This window comes from Taudactylus pleione, unplaced genomic scaffold, assembly GCF_031769625.1.
Source record: "Taudactylus pleione unplaced genomic scaffold, aTauple2 ptg000009l, whole genome shotgun sequence".
NCBI lineage: Eukaryota > Metazoa > Chordata > Amphibia > Anura > Myobatrachidae > Taudactylus > Taudactylus pleione.
The window spans coordinates 3,437,863-3,461,000 of NW_028284412.1; the positions used below are offsets into that span (position 1 = coordinate 3,437,863).

The window sequence follows — 23,138 nt, forward strand, 5'->3', positions numbered from 1 at the left end:
GCATGTTGCATATAATTTTCATCAACAGAAGCGGCTTGTGCGACCTATTCATATCGCTTTGCAAATAAAATGCATTTGTGGGTAAAAGGTCGCATGAAAAGACGCTCAGCGCTACCGAGTCACACGGCACACACGCGTTATGTTTAACATGACTTGTAGCGCACGTAGACATCTGTATATAATAAAATGTGTCCGCTGACCTTTGTAGCTAAGTAGCTACTGAAATTGTGTGTGTATATAAAATAAATCTTTTGATTTGTATTGTATTTTATGAATGCTTTCATCTGTAAATGGGTGGGATTTGTTTAGAGTTGCCTTAATATTAGAGCAGCTACATTGATGTTACAGGTATTGTTATCTTTAGTTTATATTATTTTTTCATTGCTGTGTATTATATCAGACTAATCAATGGACTTGGTAACTAAGTGCCACTTGTAGCGTATCTTCAGCGCAGTGGGCCTGATTCAGAGATGTGCGCACACCCGATGGTTTACATCACAGTTAGCACACTACGACTCAGACCCCTGGAGCAGGATTGTGTTGCGTGGCATGTAAAAAAAAAGCTGGGTGGGGCAGTGAAATTGATCCTGGGGAGAACACTGCAGTGTTCACTCTGCCCTTAATTTAAAATTAATCCTGTTAACATGTTAATGGTTGATTCTAACCGAAGAGGAGTGTTGCCTAATCTCTGTAATACCGCTTTTATTCCTAAATTCCTGGTCTGACCCGGAGGATGGAAAAGGGTTCCAAACCAGATCAGACCCGGAATTTAGCCGGCGCCGACCCAGGTTATTCCCGAGTTGGCGCCATTCACACCGGAGCCGGGTCTGCAGTGATCCAGCTCTTCCAACGTAGAAGTGGATGCTTGGAGATGACGTCCTCTTCAAGCGCCACTGGAGCTAGCCAATCGACCGGCATGCAGCGCGCTCCAGGTCATCGTGACCCGGCTCACGCAGTTTACACTGCAGGGTTTCACTGGTCATTCCCGTGTTAAACCCTGCAAGTTACCTGTGTTGGATTGCCGGGTCACTCAACCCGGTAATCCAACCCTGTCCCCTTTTACACCAAGGAGCTACCTGGGTTAACCCTGCAGTAACCCAGGTTTTAGCTCTGGTGTAAAAGGGGTATAATTCAGCAAACTGGTGAACAAGGTAATTATTTTCAAAACTCAACATACATGTCGAGCAGCATTGTAATAGTAATAAGTTATAACATGTTTTACTCAAATCTGTGTTAACATTCCGGTACTCCTAATTCTACATGTACATTTTTTTCTCAACACTTAGTAATTTAAGATTAATTTAAATAAGTGGGAAAAAAATTAAAATAAAACAAAACCCTAATTAACACAGAATGGATACTCCTACAGTAGCTGAGCCAAAACAGTAAAGAATGGCTGGAACATGAGAAATCCACTTTTACTGACTAGTTCATATGTATCCATGAAGACCGCAAGAGGTCCCTGATCTGCTTCTCCTAGTGTATAAATTAATATGAATTCATCTGCCTATGCGGTTCTAAAAAGATGTCCACAAATATTAGTTATTTATTATTAGGCCAGGAATTTTTTTATACTGCTATTAAACTGTTCTATTCCTTTTTAAAATCCAAAAATGTGCTGGATTAATTTAGTTTGCTACATGTATTTTTTTTTTAATAAATTCTCCTTGGTCTTGATTTTTGTTTATATTGGGGTAATCAAAATTGTTGCTCTACTAGGCAAGTATGATCCCTGCTAGGAATTTTAAATTGACTTTCAGCTCATTGGTAATTATATGCAGCTATTCTGGATATTTGTTTTATTAAGGAGCATGCACCAACAAGTAAATTAAACATTGCCTCGATGCTGGATGTTATGGTATATATCCTGATTGCTACTGTACCAATTCAAAATTGATGCATGATATGATACAATGCACTGTAGTCTCTTTAGGTGAATTTTTTTTTTTAAAGCAACACTGAAAAGTAAAGGTGTGCATTAAGTCGCAATTGGAGCATTTTATGAAAATATTTAATCAAAAAAATAGTTTGATGTTGTGGTATAAATTGCATTACCAAGTTACCAAAATACAAAGACCTAAAAGTCACAGTATTGATGAAGAATTTCAGAGACCGGAATAGGAATATAAATATAAATATATGAGAAAATGTAGTGCCGTGCATTGTGGACTAATCAGGGTTAGGCCTACCACCTGCATTTATTAATGACATTCAATGCTGCATTATCACCTAATCGGTAAATATTTATTCATCTGTCCTGGACCCCCTCCCTAGTGCCCTGATAAATATTACTACAGGTTGAGTCTCCCATATCCAAATATTCCGAAATACGGAATTATTTTGGCATATGACTGAGATAATGAAACCTATGATTTTTGATGGTTCAATGTATACAAACTTTGTCTAAGGCACAAATTATTAAATTATTAAAAATATTGTATAAAATTACCTTCAGGATGTGTGTAGGTGCATATGAAACCTAAATGAATTTCATTTATGTACACAAACTGTGCTTGAGCCACAAAATTCTTGAAAATATTGTATAAAATGACCTGCAGGCTGTGTGTATAAGGTGTGTAAATGCATTCTGTATGTATATTTGGGTCCCATTCCCAAGATGTTTCATTATGATATGCAAATATTCCAAAATGCGGAATATTCCATTATCCAAAATACACCTGGTCCCAAGCATTTTGGATATGGGAGACTCAACCTGTACATGACTAAAATGGGGAGGGGGGGGACTAGTAATAATAATACACTGCTTCTGATTGGTCCTGTTATGGTCAAAGCCTAGAAGACTGCAGACACTTAGAGACTAATCTAGCTGAAATTAACAGAATACAATAAAGTTTTTCTGGAAAAATATTGTTTGTTTTTTTTATTATAAACTGGCTTTCATGTTGAAATTAGTCAATGCTTATCCATTATCCATTTTACCCATTATATGTCAGGAAACAGAGATAAGCAAATATTTTACAATCCAGGAGCCAGGCTAAAAATGTAGGAGCCATGCAAATTGTAAACTTTTTATGGTAAATGCTAATAAGTAACAGGCTATACCAGGGGTAGCCAACCTCAGTTCTCGAGAGCTACTAACAGTTCACATTTTCCATACCACCTAGTTGGTGCACAGGTGTATTCATTACTCACTAAAACATTTGAAAAGATCCACAGGTGGAGCTAATTTATTACGCTTGTGATTCTGTGAGGAGACCTGGAAAACATGCACTGTTGGTAGTTCTCGAGGACCAGAGTTTGCTACCCCTGGGCTATACACACAGCACCTACCCACTTTACATACACAAAGCTCAAATCCCCCTTCAATCCACAGGATAACTTTTCTCTGTATCTTCCAGTATCCACCTCATATGTCTTATCAGTCCTCCTCCTCTATTCTCCTCTCAGGTCCATTTGCTCTCTTCGTTCTCGATCCACAAGCCCTTTAACCCCCTTCTGCATTACCATTCACTCAGTTGTCTTCTCTGACTCATTGTTTTATCCTCCTCTCCTCGTGTCCCTCTTCTCTCTCGTGTACATAATGCGGACACTGCAGGCTTTCACCCTCTGCACATATTTCCCTTCAAACCAAACAGATTTACAGCCCAGGAATTTTTACTTTATGGAGAAGTAAAATCCTTTTCTATTGTGGTCTCTTACAGATAACCTGTCATACAACTAGATTTGCATAAACAAAAATAGTCTTCAATAAGGGATATGTTAGAGTTGCAATGCAGTATATTTATTTAGCTTTTGTATTTGCCTAAAATAGGTTTTTTTTTATTTATTTTTTTATTCTTTTGACATTTTTTGACATTTTGGTTTCATTCTAAACTGACATTTCTCACCCAATTAGATTGCTTAGGGAGTCATGGGATGATTCTATCCATAGGTCAGTAGTGTCATAATGATGGTCATTGCTGCTGTTGCTGTAGTGAACTCATGCCCACAATGCTGGATGGCTGGAGAAAGACTTGGGCAGATGACCGCTCAGTAGGGGAAGCTATAGCATGTTTCAGGCAGTGTGTAAAAAGGAGAACATCAGGAAACAGCTGCGCTATTTTGATCATATTCAGTCTTCACAAGTGCAACAACCTTCAAGCATTTGCAAAGACTAAATATAGTTTAAAAAAGCAGACTCCCAATGTTTCTATCTTTCTATATACCGGAATGTAGAAAATGGAGTGTGGCGGGGAAGGGATAACACTATATACATAGCATTTGAAAGATAATATTCTTTACACAGTACCATTGCGGAAAGTAATTGTCTGTGGTTATGACCAGTACTCAGTTGGCATAAGATTGGTGAATGCATGTCCCAAGAAACTCAGACCACCTTCTCAGTGCACTCTGGTAACCTTGTAATAAATCCACCATGCATTGCAAATCTGTGTGTAATGCTCAGTAGATTCATATAAAGGAAATGTGTGCATGCCAGATTCTAAGAACCCTGCAGCTGTAGCTGTGCTAGCTGGGAAAGAGGGCTAATGACAAAATATTTACAGTTGAATTCATTTCTAACCACCTTAACCATTAAAACTACAGATTATATTGTCTATTATTTTTATTATTATCTTTTATTTATATGGCGCCACAAGGGTTCCGCAGCGCCTTACAAAGTACAGAAGCAAATGAGCACACAAGACAACAGTTATTAATAGTACAGACAATGAAGGACAAGTACTTGATTTATAAACAATGCTGCATTACACCTAGATAAGCAGCAGGGTGTCAGTAACCAAGTTTTAGGTGCCATTGTAAATTAAAGTAAAAGTAAGGCAAGAAGAAGCATGGGGGAAGAGAGCCCTGCTCGCGAGAGCTTACATTCTAAAGGGGAGGGTCGGTCAAACAGGGGTGACACAGGTGGGCTAGATAGTGAGGAAGGAGCATAGAGTAGCGGGTTAGGATGAACGCTGGAAAGCATTGAGGAAGAAATGGGTCTTGAGTGCCCATTTGAAGATTAAGAGCCAGGAAGCCAAGTGATGGAGGAATTTTGAGCGAAGGCCAGGGAGACGAAAAAAGACAGCTACTCGAAGAAGTTGGAAGAGGCAAATGTCATGAGTGTCGAATGGAAAGATTGAGATGGAGGGCTCAGAAGGTAAGAGTTAGTAGGAGTGACCCAAGGATAGAAGGACCCCAAGACCACCACCATGGAAACCTCCAGGCCAGGGTGTGTGAGAGAATGTGAGGCCCCCAAGGGAGATCGCTGCAGGAGCAGTGGTATCAGATGGGTAAATCCAGGGTTTGGTGATGGCAAGGAGAATTAAGGGATTGCAGATGAAGCGCTCATGAACGGAGACCAGTTTATTATAGACAGAACTGGCTTTCCAGAGGGAACAGGAGAGAGAGACAGTTAAGAGGCAAGAGGAGAATGAGATTATTAGGGTCGATGTAGTGTGGAGTTGATATTGATCTAGAGCAGGGGGATAAGGAGTGTGGGGGTATGTGGCTGGCTTCTGAATGAGGAAGGGTGACAGCAGGTGGTGGGTAAGGTGGATGTTTAGTGTGGTGTGGGGGGGGGAAGAGGACGGATAACTTGGAGAAAAAAAGAGAGTGCAGAGTTTAGTGGTGGTGCAGCAGGACCATGGTGGAAGAGAAGTTAATAATACTGGAGTTGTGGGAGATACAGTAGAGAGACTTGTATGTGATGAAGAGAGACAGAGGAGGGAAAGGAGGGCAAGAACGTAGAGGGGACTCTGGATGGAGAAAAGAGGTGAAAACTGGTGGTAGAGGAGAAAATAATGTAGCTGCTGAGTGAGGGAGGAGTAGAAGAAAAGAGACTAAAGTGTAGATGAAGCAGTTGGGGGGGGGGAGTTAGTAGTAGTAATGAGTGTGAGATACAGGAACAGTACTGTTCAAATGTCAAAATCAGATAAAAGGAAGAACAGTGCTGGAAGATGTAAAGGCACAACTACAATAGTATATTATAAACAAAAGGAGGTGTGAAACAATGGTAGATACGACAGTGGTCTAGAGATAAATTGACAGTGGTACTGGAATGATTAAAACAGTGTAGAAAAACACAAACATACACGAATTAAAATTTCAGATAGCAGGTAGTTCCTTGCAATGCTGAAGCAGGGTGTTGGCAAAAGGTGTGTCCAGGTTAAAATGAAAGCTGGTGGCTGAGTTGCAGGCTATCCAGAAGCTCAGAAGATCATTTGCATTTTTTTCCAAGTTATAGAGCGTTCTTTTACAATGCTGTCCTCCTGTCTAACTCTTTAAGTTATGCTGTACATGTAGTCCCACTTAGAAAAAAAACCCACTTTGAAATAAAAACCTATGCAGCCTTGTAACCTACTGAGTATATAGTGAACCATAACATGTATAGTCACTGATTGCACCCACCCCCAATAACCTCACCCACACCAGATACAAGTCATAAAATTCTAATACAAACAGAGCCTAAACAGAATCCCGTGAATCTAGGAGATAATATAATTATATAGTCAAATCTTAAGTCACTCTGGAGTTTACAGATATTAATTAAAGACAATATACCTAGAAAATCAGTGTATTCCAGACAGCATTGGTATTTCCTGATTGGGAATTTGTCTCTGTACAATGCGGTTTTATTTATTCTGTCTATATGTCAAATATTATGTGTAATGTAACATATAGCTCTATCAGGCAATTCCCCGTTTTGCAAATGCCTGGGTTGGGGCGATCGTGAAAATCCTACATGTTGGCAAATCGGGGATTGTTAAAGTGTTGCTTTTTGCCAATCCACCTGACAAGACTCAGATTATCGGAGTCGGCATAACGGGGCATATTGCCGGTAAGATATATGGCCAGCATTAGTCATGAGGTTGGAACTAATGTGGGCCGTACATCTGAAAGCTAATTCCCTGTTCTTCCGACCCGCTGATCTGCGATTTGTCCTGGGATTGGCAAAATTCAACATGGCGTTGGCAGGAGGGCTGTGCTTTCAGCCTTCTTTAGAATCAGACGTTTTTTCATAGTGACCTGACATAATAATGGACTGCACCAACTGAGAAGGTGGTTTCTTAGGGGAGAGACTTCCAGAATTATAGTAGTAGAGTTGCGAGTCTCTTTTCCATAAGGTTCACTACACGGATGGAATTCTCCTTTAAGCTGCTCCACATACTTGATTGCCCACCCATCTCTCACATTTTACAGCCATTATGTTCTATTTTGCAGGTTTGAAGAGGCCATATGATGATGGTTCTTGTGATGACAAAGACCCGAATAAGAAGATGAGACGCAACCTGCGCAAAAGTAAGGGACTTTCTCATGTCATTTAAGAAAATGGGCTTATGCTTTGCATGAAATAACAACCTCTGCCTGTACGGTATAGTGAAAGTCACATGTCTTGTAGGAATTGATGAAATTGCAATTTATTTTTGGAGGACTTTCTAAAATGTATTGTTTACTATGTTGAATGCATTGCTTTAGATAAAAATGGTTTACACAGCATTGTGATTTACTGGTGGGGACGGACTATTGGGGAGGATCATTGTAGAAAGCGCAGAAAGTTATTAATGTAGGTCACTATATTGTACAAGGACTTATTTGAATGCTAAAACTTTGACACTGGTTTATTTACCGTAATATTCAACCTCAGTTTTAGACAGCAAAGCCATAGATTCCAACCAGCCAATGAATGCACTGATGCGACTAAACCAAATTCGGCCTGGCCTGCAATACAAACTGCTGTCTCAGTCGGGTCCAGTACATGCACCTGTCTTCACCATGTCTGTAGATGTAGATGGAACGACACATGAGGCCTCTGGACCATCGAAAAAGACAGCCAAGCTTCATGTAGCTGTAAAGGTCAGTAGATTATCTTTTATATGGCACCACCAAGTGTCTGTAGTTCTGTACAGAGAAGCATTTACATTGCAAACACACCCCCTCAACATAAAATAAACCATATAAGGAGATAGTCTAAACGGTTACTAAAGACAACTTCGTCAACTAAAAGTAATTCTATAGACGCACACCGAAACGTTGACAAATTCTATGTTGTATCTGTTACTGTATTTTTTGGATATAAATATTTTGAAGAGCTAGAGTGCTGTTCCTTGTCTTTGGATTTATTCTGCATGGCACCTCCGTGTTGAGGTGGGGGTAGCAGCTGTATTGGCATGGTGTGCTTAGCAATACATGGCCATCAAAACTGTCCCGTAAAATATTTGCATGTTGGTTTCATACATGTTTTAGGTGTTTATAACCTATATTAGAGTAATGTAATATAGACGTTTCCCCTCTAATCATATGTCTTGTTGAGAACAAATGTACAATATTATATAATAGAGGATATGTTTCTAGACCATACTCTAAGTACATTTGTTAGCGCGAAGACCATATCATCTATATGTGAATTCATAATAATGTTCAAAATAAGACATTTTTCTGTATCTTATTTTCCAGCTGATGTAGGCTTATTCATAGCGTGATACAACATTTCCTCCACAGGTTTTACAGGCCATGGGATACCCAACTGGTTTTGACACCGATCTGGAGTGTCTTAGTTCAGATGAAAAATCAGACAATGAAGGGAAGAATGAGACAGTCTCTATAAATTCCAGCAATAACACAGGGAGCTCTAGCACAGATAGCTCCAACACACTGGAGGTAAGAGGGAGAGGCAGTAATGTGACTCCTCCGGATGTTTTCTGCAAACCATAGCTCCAGTTTCGTCCTTTAATAACAGTCTGTAAAATTTGTGCTGTATTATTTTATTTATATCTCTGGATAAAGGTTCCCAGGCTCATAAAAGGTTTTTGAAGTCTGCTTTTATTATATTGATTAAGACATGCTGACCTCGATGTGGTTCTAGAGGATATTAGCGTTGGCTTTGGCTGGCGCCAAATGAACTCGGCAGGAGGGATAGCTTGCGCTCTAAAATATCATGAATGATTCCTCCGGCAGCATCATACTGTGACTTGCATTATGTGAGCTCCATGCTAGGGTGTCTAGGTAGTGACAATTCAATATCAGCTAAGTGCTGCCTTGTAAGACAAGACCAGAATAACCTGTTTGTGCTACAGCAACTGACCATATATTTTCCCCATCATTACCCTGCACATTGGTATTTAATACTTATAGCTTTCCAGCTGAACTCTCCTAAGTGCAACAGCAGCCGAATGTTAAGAAGTTAATTTACACAGTTTACATTTCACTTTGTACTTTAATCCAATCATACTCTACCTTTTTGTGACTCACCTGACTAATAATTTAAACATGACACCTCTCTGTAGGCCTACGACTTGCAGTCTTATTTCTCACAATGTCCCTAAAACACATTTTTTGATACAATAAAAACAGCTATTTAAAAAAAAAAAAAAATAGGTTACATAGCTCAATCAAACATATTGTTATCAAGGGTATTTTATGTTGTTTATAGTGTGCTAGAGCATTTGTCACTGGAGAAGTTGCAAGACAAAAAGCATGCATCAAGCTATGGCTATTAAGCTGACAAGCATTAATTATTAAGGGAGTATTGAATGGATAAGACACCAGATTCTAAGGGCTAGTGAATGAAGGGATGGAAAAGATGGACACATTTTGTAATATAGTTTTGCATTGTTCGTTTGTATTTTTTGTATTTGATGAGGTCAAAGGACAAACATAAATTACATTGCAATAAAAGAAATGAACAGAAAGCAACTACAGAATATTTAAAATTAAAAATAGTAAAATAATATTAAAGTATAAATAATACAAATGCATGTAAAATAATTCTAAAATTTCTAAAATGCTGAGTCATATGAGTTAAAAAAAACTGTTTACATCAAAAGCACAGCTTCTGTACTTTAGGTTCCCAATAACTGAAAGTCCTGCATATAATGCCATATTCCAAAATTTTATGTATTAAAAAGGGTATGCAGTCATATTGTCAACAATGGAGTTCTAGACAATCATAAAGTGGACACAAAAATGTCATAATGTCACCATGATCAAAATGTTGACACCTGTATGGGATGGCACTGACCTGAGTTGATATGGTGATTAGGTTGAACGATAAAATGTCGACCGAAAAATGTTGAGTCATAATGTCAATACAGGTTGAGTCTCCCATATCCAAAATGCTTGGGACCAGGGGTATTTTGGATAATTGAATATTCCGTATTTTGGAATCTTTGCACATCATAATGAAATATCTTGGGAATGGAACCCCAATATAAATGCAGAATGCATTTATGTGTTATATACACCTTATACACACAGCCTGCAGGTCATTTTATACAATATTTTCAATAATTTTGTGGCTCAAGCTAAGTTTGTGTACATAAATGAAATTAATTTATGTTTCATATACACCCTATACACACAGCCTGAAGGTAATTTTATACAATATTTTTAATAATTTGTGGCTTAGACAAAGTTTGTGTACATTGAACCATCAAAAATCAAAGGTTTCATTATCTTAGTCATGTCAAAATTATTCCGTATTTCGGAATATTTGGATATGGGAGACTGAACCTGTACTTGTAATGTAGACAGTCAAAATGTTGACATACCTAATGTTGACAAATGAAATGTAGACAGAATGTCACCAGTCAGAATGTCGTATAGATAAAATAACAAATAATGTATATATATATATATATATATATATATATATATATATATATATATATTCTTTTAAAACAATTACTTAAATACTATTACCATATCAACAGAATAACGGTTATATGAATTGCTTGTTGGAAACTTGCAGGAACGTGATATGAGAAAAAACAAACAAAAGATCCTCCAATATGGCACTACAAGGATCAGCATTCCCTCCAACTACTGATCTCATCCATACTAAAATAACAAATTGACAATAGCATTTTAAACGAGTCCTATACTATTTACCAATTATTACATTTTAGTTGCAAAATAATAATGTATGTAATTTTCAGGCCCTTAGAGGCATACTCCTCTAAGGGCCTGATTCAGAGTTGCATGCTAAGAGCATCGTTGCTGCATCTTTGGACGCGTCAGTGACGCTAAAATACGCTAATGCCGCAGGAGGCATCAGATGAAAAAAGACTTCTTCTGTCAGTATCGCAGTTGCGGCCCAACTGAGTAAATAGAACTCCTCTGCCGGCAGACCCTGTCCTCGGTACTCCCATAGAACATGCTCCCTTTTTGAGGAACTGTTCCCATCGCCGCCTGTTCCCCACCCTCAAATAGCCGCAGCCTGTCAATAAGACTGCGTAGTCCGGGGCTTTGGGGTCGCAGTTGCTTCGCAGAACATGCGAGCTGTGGCCCCTGCGTGCATGCGCAGTTTGCCCACCATCGGACTTGTACGTTAAGTCATCGGGTTTTGTTAGGGAGCTGCAGAAGCCATGCGTTTCAGCATAGCTAATTATAATGAGCAAAGTGAACTGTAGTCTGGGATAAAATCCCCGCAAATAATAGAATAAAAGGAAAATTGTCACCATTTAATAAATAATAATTTTTCACAAATTTTAAGTAATTCAGTTGGCTAGCGGCATGGGAAACAGTAGTACAGAAGTTACCGATGCACAGAAAATGAAGCAATATATATCAAACTGGAATCAGCCTGACAAAAGTGATTGCTAACAGCAGCAAATGTAATACCCCCCATCAATTATGTAAGTGGTAGAAACTGATCGTATTAGCTCATTAAATGATAACATAGGGAGATCAATGAATGGAGATGAAAATAAAGCATATCTGTAACGTACACTAATTTCATCTGTGTTAAATGATATCTTTATTGAGTTGCAAATACTTTGTAACATATAACTTTGCTGAAGCTGACCTTGTGTGCCAATTTAAATAAGCCAATTTGGTGAACTATTGTACCATGTATGGCTGCATGCAGGAAAATAGAATGATAAACTTATCACGTTAAAATTAATTTGTCCGAGCAGAATGTCAGCTTAACAAATTACAAAATCGGCAAGTGTGTGCAGTTGGTCCACCTGTTATTACATACTTTGTTGGTAAAGGCAAATAGCAAGAGAGAAAATATATATCATATTTTACATAAACCTAGACAACATTCAGAACATGTTGTTTGTTTGTTATTTAATTAATAGTTACTTTTATTATCATTATTGTTTTATGCTGTTGCTGCATCTGCTCAGAAGTTTTATGTTTTGGCAATGACTGTCAGCGTTTTGTGGGCTCGGAGTTGCCCTATAGAAGCGATCATTAGGAATCCGTATGAGATTCAGTATGGCTTCAGCATGGTATCAAGATGTTCTGATCACATACAAGCAATGTCTACTCACCGGTTGTGAAAAGTATAGAGTAGATTGAGATGGTTTCCCTGGGAAATTTGCACAAGCATCTCAAAAATATTGTACCTTTTGCAAGAGCATGCTACTATATAGCTTTTACGCAGAACAACCTGTAAGTGCATATGTTTGAGAAAATATGTTTTAAATATGCAGTCCCACTTAGATTATTTTCTTCTTTAAATAGCAAGTTTAATATGCATCTCATAGACCTTTTTCTTATGTATTCGTCATTTGTTATCTTTTCAAAATCTCTCTGGAGGGAAAAAGATATGGCCACTAAACACAGACACAGTGGCCGCGATTCAACTGTTAGACGCCCCCTGCTGGGCGTCCATACTAATTGGCGCCCGACAGAGCAATTCAATTGTTTTCTCCATTCGGGCGACCATTTGTAGTTATTGCTGTCACAAACACCGGTTTTAGCCACGCACCAAGAAATGTGTCCACACGCAGCTTTAGGTGTCCGAACAGAGCAACAATTGAATTGCTCATTCGGGTGCCTATTTGAATAGACTCCCAGCAGGGGGCATCCATAACAATTGAATCGCCCCCTGTAAGTCTGCTATACAGGCACACAGCATTCTCAGCATGTCATGTGATGGTGAAGATAGTAGAATGAGGGGTAAAATGTTGCGTTGGAAACAGAGCTCAGAGATGTATTACAAAGCCTCTCTGCTTACTACATCATGTGACTATGGTTGCCATCGTAGTCAATGACATTGTATAACATTATAAATCCTTAATTGCATTGTGAAGAAAAACAAGGGAAAATGGTACATACCAACATGTTATAGCCTGCATAGTGATTTATGTATAAAAAAAGGGGGGGGGATTGCTGCTTTAATGTTGAGAGATGTGGTATAAATAGTTTGCTGTAATAGCAGACACACTTAACAGATATCAGAACAAACAAAATATAAATATATGGTAATATGATTGCTTCTTACATTTATATAATTTATTGTGTATACTTCAGTGTACATGTGAATAAGAGAAGCAGAGTTCTGTGGATGTAGGAAATATTCATCTGTAAAGTTAATATGTACTGTGCACCCCACATTCTTTTTGCAACTGCATCAAATCATAGGAAAAACTCCTAGTTCAACAAAAAAAATGTTTGTGTAGAAACCTCACGTGAGATTTCGCCGACAAGTCTACAAACAGCCACATATGGGCTGATGCTGCCCTTTTGTTTATTTGCCAGATAATTGGACGAGATCTGGATGTTCAGGCCATATGACCTACGACTTCCAAGCTCTTTATTGTGGTTGGTAAAAGACCACATACACAAGTTAATAGTTTTCATCTTCTCACCACATTTACCAACATACCTATAATAAGCCAAATCAATTAGTCATGTTACCATTGGGAACCATGGTTGTTTTCAGGCCATTTGGCTTGATAATATGAAAATAATAAAGAAAAAATTCCTTTATGCCACTCCAAGAGGTCCCTGTAAACCTTCTACAGTAGTCAAAATAGGAAAAAGCACTCCTGGATCTGGGCCTGGGCTATAAACATGTAAAAAAAACAAATACATTGATAAAATACAATAAAATATATGCACACAATTAAACCTCAAAAACTGTGTCTTAGGCCCTCATTCAGAGCCGCTCGTTAGCGGCAGTACGCTCGTTCCGAGCGATGTTTGCACATCTGCGCATGCGTACGGTTTTTAGTACGCATGCGCGAACCAGTCAGTGCGGTCAAAAATCGTTGGTACGCAATATAGCGAGTGCCTGCTATTTTGAATGACAGAATGAGGCGTATGTGGGTGGTAACAGGGGAAGGTGCTTGAAAATGGGGAGTGGAGATCCGAACGCAGGCGTGCTTAAAGGTCAAAACGGGCGTTTTATGGGTGTGTATATTTAAAACAGCAGCGTCATTGTTCACGTCACTGGGTTATTTTATAGCCAGAACTGCTCGCAAATTTGTGGTAGCAAACACCAACCACAAGAATAGCGAGCAGTTCATACGCTGGTCGATGTACTCGATTAATCTAATAAATAGCGGACATGACGTAGGATGCGAGCGGCCAGGGGGCGTTTTTAACAAATAAACGAGCGTATGTTTTGCTCGCTCGTTCAGACTTAGAGGTGTGAACAGACTACAATGTGCGTACGGATCATTTGAATAGCCACCCCTTGTTTTTAAACGAACGACCGCAAATAGCGAACGGCTCTGAATGAGGGCCTTAGATCATAAATTATTAAAGCAACCATTTTAATTCTCTCATAAAACAATTGCAATTAAAGTTAGACAAAGGACATCACTTTAATTTATATCTAATACAGATTTCGGAGATAATAAAAGAGCACTTGTAGTATAGACTTAATCAGGAACAAATGTCCCAAGCAGAGATACTAGTCTTGCCAAAACATAACATTAGTAAGGATCAACTATCTTAATCAGAGTTACTAAATCTTTGCAGATGAATAGATAAAAGCTAGTGATCTTGATTTACCAGGGATCCAGAATGAATTAGGATTAGCAAATAAATACTTACTAGATGTCTTCTGCCTCTATAGCCTCTGCCAAGTCCTCCTTATCCACTTGTGGCAGCTTGTAATGTAGAAATAAAGTTCTTTAGCAACAGATGTGTAATGTCATAAATCCAGCAGGTCAAAGGATAATGCTACAGCTACTGTATAAACTCTTTTATGCGTTTCATCATTTTAAGAAATAACTTTTTTTCATACATTAGGGATGACATTATGAGGTATATAAGTGTATGGATATATATTACTGTATTGTATCAATATATATTATTTGTTTGAGTTTTTTGCCATTTTTATAGCACAAATATTTTGTTTTAGTTTTCTGACATTGAAAGCAATATGTGATAAGTGTACATAATAATTTAGTTTTATGCACAAAATACTATTGGTGCTTAGTGTTAATATATAAACCGCACCGATCCAACTCAAAAATTCTGATTTGCATCTTTCAAAAGGATGTAATGAAGAAAAAAGAGCGCCTATACTCCAACACTAGAGCGTATATACAATAAAATATTAGTAGACCAACATAAATTCAAGCAATTATTTTATAGTGATAAAATGCATACATTGATCACAATACAATATAGACAATCCCTCAAGATAATATAAAACACCTTTGTTACAATTCAAAATGGAGTAATTTCAATATTCAATTTCATGAATTTGTGAGTTGGTCTACTAATATTTTATTGTATATACTCTCTAGTGTTGGAGTATAGGTGCTCTTTTTTTTTTTTTTCTTCATTACGTATTTGAAGCAATTGTATTTGCTTACAGGGAATTGGTAGTTACCCTTGTGAGCAGCCACTCCATACACTTTATGAGGAGGCATACTATATATTAATTTGTATTTTGTCCTTCAAAAGGATGTGTATAACATAAAGTCTGTACTATTTCAGAACACAAATGCATTTTGAGTTTCTTAGGACTCATGAAAATAACAGTTCCTGAGTCAATAATGAATCTGATATTAGAATCAAATTGCTTATTCTTTATTTTTTCAGTATACGTTTACAAATGTAAACCATAAAAAGGTTAACAATATTGCAATAATATTTTGTATATGAGAATAATTGATTAATTGTACATAAAGTGGAGTGACACATGTTTTAGGACATTCATTCTATTAATCTGTTTCAGCCATTTCCATACTTATCCTTACAGTCTGTTTCATATTCCTCCCAGGGTGCCCATAAATGGCCTGATTCTGCAATATGTCGGATCACTGACAGCTTGCTTCATTGTTGCATTGGTAGTGTTGTCAGAAGATGGCAGCACACACAGCCAATTGTAGCCATTTTCAGTCAGTATCATCATGGGGTATGCTTGAAAATACAATCAGTTGTGATAAAAAAAAATTCTGTCACTTTGGGGCCCCATGCTGTTATATTGGGCCAATTACCTGTTACTGGCTGTTATATGGTAGTGTATAACTCATGCTACATCAAGCTGGCAACATAGCTAGGCTCATTCGGTGGTGAACATTTAACAGTTCGTGAAAAAAAGAGCTCCCCTCTAGCTGTACTAACTAAAGGATCAATAAACATAAAATGTTGTATTTTTTTCCCCTTGCAGGCTAGTAAAACTAGAAAGCAGCAGTGTTCTCCCCATGCTTTATTTGTTGGGCGGTCCGCCGGGCAGAAATACCCCACCGCCCGCCAGTTGAGCTGCACTGAGAACTAGCGGCAGTGCAGCCGGTGCATTGCACAGGGGCTCGCACCTGCCGCTAGTGTCCCCAAGGACCCACAATTGTAGGGCAGACCGCAGTGAGTAGCGGTCTGCCCTACACAGAAACAAACACGCAGCCGCCAGCGGCAGCTGTGTGTTTGTCATAGCAGCGCAGCCAGCCAATGAGAGTCATACAGACTGATTGGCTGCTGCGGCCATGGAGGGAGCCAGCTAGAGCTCACTCGTGAGCTCCCATTCCGGCTCCCCCCGAAGCAGTTGATGGGAGAGACATCATGACGTCTCTCCCATAGTGCAGAGCGGGCAGGGAGCAACGGACAGCGGCGGTCGTTGGCTGGAGCGGGGATCAGGTAAGTTGTCTATTTTTTTATTTTTTTGTGTGTGTATGCGTTACTGTGTAAAGGGGTCTGCTACTGGGAGCACTGTATAATGGGGCTGCTACTGGGGGCACTGTATAGGGGGCTGCTAATGGAGGCACTGTATCATGGGGCTGCTACTGGGGGCACTGTATCATGGGGCTGCTACTGGGGGCACTGTATCATGGGGCTGCTACTGGGGGCACTGTATCATGGGGCTGCTACTAGGGGCACTGTATCATGGGGCTGCTACTGGGGGCACTGTATAGGGGTGCTGCTACTGGGGACACTGAATAGGGGGCTGCTAATGGGGGCACTGTATGGGGGGCTGCTAATGGGGGCACTGTATAGCGGGCTGCTACTGGGGGCATTGCATAAGGGGCCAGTCTGGGGGCACTGCATAAGGGACTCTATTGAAGCCTGGGGTACTGCATAAGGGGCCAGTCTGGGGGCACTATTTAAGTCTGGGGGCACTACATAGGGGCACTACTTCAGCCTGGGGGCGCTGCATAAGGGCAAATCTAAACTACAGGGGGCACTTATAAATAGGAAAACTACAGGGGCACTGTATAAAGGGCACAAATACAGGGGGCACTGCATAATGGGCACTTTTGACTGAGAGCCAGTGGGTGAGCAGCCTGAGACCTGTCGGGCTGGATTGGTAAGGGAGATACCCCTTTTCCTGGCGCGCGTAATTGCAAAGGCCCCCACCCGGCTACTTTTTGATGCCACCCGCCTGGAAAAATTTCTGGGGAGAACACTGAGCAGTATGTTCATACTGACAACTATGGGAGTGCGTGCTTTAGTGCTGGGAAGTCAGACTTGGTTGATGTGGGGCACTTCCTTGTGTCTGTCTTGTTAGAGAGCAGTGTGCCCCAGCGCCGTCTCCTGCTCTCCATTGAAGCCGGCCAGCTACCTTTACTAAGATGGCCGCCAGACTAGTTACTGCACATGCGCGACCCTGCGCCTTCTTGCCAAGTGTGTGATGTACTTCACGGACATGCAGGACATGTTCCTCTGTAGAGTGAGTGCATATCACCATAGCCACCGATGTGGTCTCCTCTGACATTAACTGCTAACTCTGGTATTACTCTGTGCTACTGCTGACAACCGCTGTTATTGCTGTTATCCTTAACAAACCTGCAAGCCTGGTTAAGGACAAATTGTCTGGTCTAAACTCCTTTTCACAATTCCACTGGTATGTCTAATTCCAATTAGACATACCTAATTTAGACCACGACTGCATGACCAACTACAGACCGGTATCAAACCTTCCTTTTCTAGGAAAGGTCATTGAGAAAGTGGTGACAATGCAACTGGAATCCAGCCTGTATACACATGATATTTTGAATCCATTCCAGTCAGGATTCAGGAGAAGACCTACTGTAGCACTGAAACAGCCCTTAATGATCTTCTGATGGCAAGAGACAGAGGTGATTGTTCAGTCTTAATCCTCCTGGATCTCTCTGCAGCATTTGATGCCGTGGACCACGGGATTCTAATTAAGCGCCTGAAAAAATGGACTGGATGGTACAGTCTTTAGCTGGTTCAAATAATTTCTCATCAGCAGGTCACAGAGAGTTTCTTCTGGAGTAAATTCTTCATCAGTAGTGCCACAGGGTTCTATAATAACAAGGCCCGGCAACAGGGGGGGGAAGGAATATCAGGAGCACAGTCAATGTGTCCCCCTTGCTTCTGCTGTATTCAGCATGGCACAGAGATGAGTATAGAGAGGCAGGCAGCCGGATGTCCGCCCTCTACCTTAGTCTCCCAGCAAAAGAATTGTACCATTTGCAGATGGTGCAAAATGCAGCTGCCAGGCTATTAACCAACCAGCCACATAACACCCAATCTGTACTCCTTTCACTGGCTGCCTGTCAGATGGTGAATTGATTTCAAGATTGGCTTACTGACTTTCAAAGCCCTACATGACCAGGGCCCAAGGTACTTGAAGCAGCTTCTGATACCTTATTGTCCCACTCGATTACTGCGATCCTTTGATGGAGGACTATTAATAGTACTTAAAGTCTCCTGGAATTCATCTGGGGAATCGAGCTTTCAGCTTTGTGCCTCTGACTCTATGGAACTCGCTTCCCCGCACAGTTCAAGAGGCCTCCACTCTAGAGTCCTTCAAAAATATACTCAAGACTTTCCTGTTCATCCACGCATTTCACTAATGTCCCTTGTTAAGCTTGTTTTGTATTTTATGCTGTAAAGGCAAACATAAAGCACTTTTGAGTACTTTAGATGAAAAGTGCTATATAAATAACATTATTATTATTATTATTATTATTATTATATCAACATTATCTATACCTGGGCAGACTGTTGAAGAGCGCCACCATGGCTATTCCAGGACCATTTTAATACACTGTGTAAAGGTTTAGTAGGGATTGTGCTGTTGCCTCTGTCTCTCCATATCAGAGGGATGATAAATCATTATGGTCAGTGTTTGATTGTTAATGTTCACTGAGGGATACGTCTCTGTGATCAATTGAGGTGATGGTGGACAAGAATCCAGACAATGTTAAAGGTGCAAGTGGCACTGGGTGGTTATGGAAGAAGAAATAATTCACCCATAATACAGGGATCATGTAATTAGTGGTATTCCTTGTTTAGGTCTGTATCAGCATGGAATGGAACAATCATATTTAAGAACACAGATGGTGATAAATAAAGTGGAGAACTGTTATTATCAGTACACAGTATGGCAGTAGCCAGTTTATAGAATTGGGTAATTTGAGAGTAACATGAGTTTGTGTAAAGAGAAGAAGAAAAGCATTAACATTCAGGTCTAACTAAGCAAAACCTTCTTTCTTTGGAAAATATAAAAATCACGACTATAGATGGGCATCACAGTTATAGATCGTAACTTGGTTAATCTTAACATTTTAGTATTAACCCAGTACACTACAACTATAACTTAGAACCAATGTGGAAATTACAATCCAGCAATATTACTTGGAAACAGTGTTTGCAATCTGATAATATGACATGGAAATACTCTACAAAGTACAGATCAATAACATTATCTGGATGCAAAGAGTTCAGGATATAGTGTGACACGGAAGCAATAAAGTGCAGAGTAAAAACCAATAATGACATGCAGACCAACTATCGGGTGCTTTATGCCTGTGATATTACATAAAAACAATTACATTGCAGATCAGAAAGGAAAAACACATTTCACATATACATGTACTGAAGGTAGTATTTTCCCCATTTGAAGAATGTGAAAAAAAAACACGTATTTTTGGACATAGCATTATATATTTATTATAATATGTAAGCAATATTAATATAGGTCAAAATTCTGCAGATCAGTACAATTAGGGAACATACAAATTGAACTTAGTGACTAACATATATAAATATCATAACCAACAATGAAACAAAGATGATACACACTTAACATAGCTTGAATATAAAGGCTCCTTCATTAGGTAAACATTTTTAGTTTTAGTAGGCCCCCCTCTTACACCTACAACATACTGAAATCTCCAAGGGTGTCCAACCCAGTCCTCTTATAACTTGTTTACAAAGTGGTAGATGTAGAGTTTAATATCATGCAAATAATGCAGTATAATTAAATTAATAAACAACATTTTTGACTGCAGGCATAATTTTTTTGGGAGATCTTAATGTTCTGCTGTATACATTTGTATGTTCATATTTATTTACAGCACATATCTGTGTTTCAGTAGTCTGTGTTCACAAATTAGAACAAATTTTATAAGATTTCAGTTAAATATGGATGGATGAGTAATTTGTTGGTTTGTATACAAACAGTAATTCATGAGTTTTGACACTGCAAATATGTGTCTTGGTGTAGTAATATGCACTTTTATTTTACAGGTCCGGACGCAGGGCCCTATCCTTACAGCGAGCGGGAAAAATCCAGTTATGGAGCTAAATGAAAAGAGGCGAGGGCTGAAATACGAATTAATATCAGAAAGCGGAGGAAGCCATGACAAGCGATTCGTAATGGAGGTGAGTGAGAATTGTTGCAGCATACATTGGGCTGCAGCACCATAATTTTAACACACTTGCTGCTGTTGATTTGTCTGAAGTACATAGCAGATGAAGCACGGTGTAAAATACTAGAATAGATTGATTTTAGTAACTTCTAAATGCCCAAAGCTATAAATCCACAAAAATGCCACATGCAGTAAAGGAAGTCAGAATGGGGGGAATTAAATTCAGAGCGATGTTGAGTAGCCGCGAGAGGGAGCTCCTGCAGCTATTCAATACACCGCGCAGTTTGGGCGTGCTAAGGATTTCTTGTTGCACCCCCATGGGGATGCGAGGAGAAATCTGACAAAAGTGCAGAGCGCGCAGCTGTTTTACTGCTTAGCGCGGTGCTAACAGCCGCGCGCCCAGCACTTTAGTCAGAGAATGCCAGTTCTCGCGCCTTAACACCTTTGTTAAGTCGCGAGAAACGGCATTCTCAGACATAACAGCGCACTGAATTGAATAGCTCCGGGAGCTCCCTCCCGATGCTATTCAATTCGTGTTGAATTGAATTCCCCCCATTGTCCACTCACTCCTATGTAAATTTAAGAGAAAACGGAGGTTAGACCAAAACTTATTGTTTGTCTCCTGAAAGTGGAGAGTAGGTGAGCACTTTGATGTGCAATTGGCGGTTCATCTAGTCACACCAATTCAAAACAAAGTTTTGTACTGCACAGCGTTATAAATAGAGGCCAATGTATATACAGGTAGCGAAAACCTATATTCAGATAAAAATCATGATATCAAACGAACAGTCATTTTTTTTGCACTTTGGTTTAATAATTATAATATGTTAAATAGACAAATATCAATCAGCTCATATTATACCCATGTGATTATGCTGTTTAGGTTGTAAATTATAACAATGAAAGATGATATAACACTGTATATATGAAAGTTTTGCTCTAATGTACAAAGTGATTATGCTATCTCTGCACATATAATACACAGTACTGCTTTTACAAAGATATAAATTGCCATATCTTTATGTAATTATAGTGTCTTTAATCTCTCGGACTTTGGCACTTTAAAATATTATGTTTTGTGCTCCTACCTCTTCTATATCCCCACCTCCGAAGGGAACGCAGCTTTAGAGTGCCCACAAGGGCAGTTGCTTTTCTGTGGTTTTCCATAGATATCATCTTTACGGATTTCCCTACTTTACATTATTGCGCGTGTGATACTCCAGGTGTTCTGAAAAGTACAAGAGGCACCATTGTCAGTGCCTCCCCCCTCTCTTGGGGTGGGATTATCACTCTGGGGGAGTTTAAGCAGTAAATGGGTCACTGCTGTTATGTTAACTTTGGGCAGATGCAGTTGTTACAGGTTGCCAGATAAGATGTAACTAAGCTGTGGTCTGCCACTGGGGGCCTAGGAGTGCAGGTCGAGCAGTCTATCAGTAATAACTCCACACCACACTAGCCATGGGTCGCCTGGAAGGGGTTCTGCATTACAAGGACATTCCCAGCTACATTCTGGACCCTGCGAAGACGTACAGACCTCAATAGTTCAGAGTCTCCTTCCTGGCAGTTTTAGTGCATGTACTGAAGCGCAATTAAAACAAATTCTTTGCCAGCAAATCCTGCTCTCCTCTTCTGACTGTCCCCATCTTACCTAGAGGTAAATTTGCATATTGGTACAGTATTTATCTTGCACATTACTACTGGGTTTCTGTACTTGTCATTTTGCATTGTTCACTATTTTCTCCTCCTGCAGTATTCACTCTTTTTTTTTTTTTCTCGACCTATATCTTTCATGTCTGAAAGATGAAGTTCCAGGTCTTAGACCTTTTGTGTTTCCACAATAACTTCTTATACGTGTTTCAATTGCAATTCTAAGTTGCCCAGTGGAGAAAATTACTTATGCCTAGCCTGTGCGGTTAACAGCACCTGTAGGATCGGCCACTGATCTGACAGAACCAGCCTGGGCATTCCCTGGCACAATCTATTTCTCAGCTCAAGATCGCTGCAAGTCCCCTGGTTTTAAATACTTTAGTCATCTTTTTAAAAAGGAGTAGATTGATTATCTAAGGTTAACACTATTCCGATCCCAAATTCGGCAACTTTTAAAGATAGGTACTGATAGAAAATGGAAGACCATCCTTAATCTGTGTATGTAACAGCTGATGCTTCTTTGTAACACATTTCAGTCTTGGCCTGCAAAGCTGTGGAACAACTGCTGGAAGATTTACAGTCAGGATCACCTAGGTCTGAATTAGTGACCCTCTTTGAACATATCCAAGAGGCATCTGAATATCTTGTGGAGGTTGGTCTCAATGGGGCTAAAGTGTTAACTTCAGTAATCTCAGCTCATAGAACATTGCTTGGGAGCTGGACTTAGAGTTACTCTGGAGTCCC

The 23,138-nt window shown here is 39.6% G+C and overlaps 1 protein-coding gene across 4 annotated transcripts in view; it reads left to right on the forward strand.

Moving 5' to 3' along the window:
* The window catches only part of STRBP (spermatid perinuclear RNA binding protein), a 197,834-nt gene that overhangs the window by 162,358 nt on the left and 12,338 nt on the right, over positions 1–23,138 (forward strand). For all 4 annotated transcript variants that reach the window (XM_088466890.1, XM_088466914.1, XM_088466898.1 and 1 more), the window contains exons 12-15: positions 7,162–7,239; positions 7,586–7,794; positions 8,440–8,598; positions 20,626–20,760. In XM_088466890.1, coding sequence (XP_088323016.1) covers positions 7,162–7,239; positions 7,586–7,794; positions 8,440–8,598; positions 20,626–20,760 — 581 coding nt within the window. The remainder of the gene's footprint in view (positions 1–7,161; positions 7,240–7,585; positions 7,795–8,439; positions 8,599–20,625; positions 20,761–23,138) is intronic.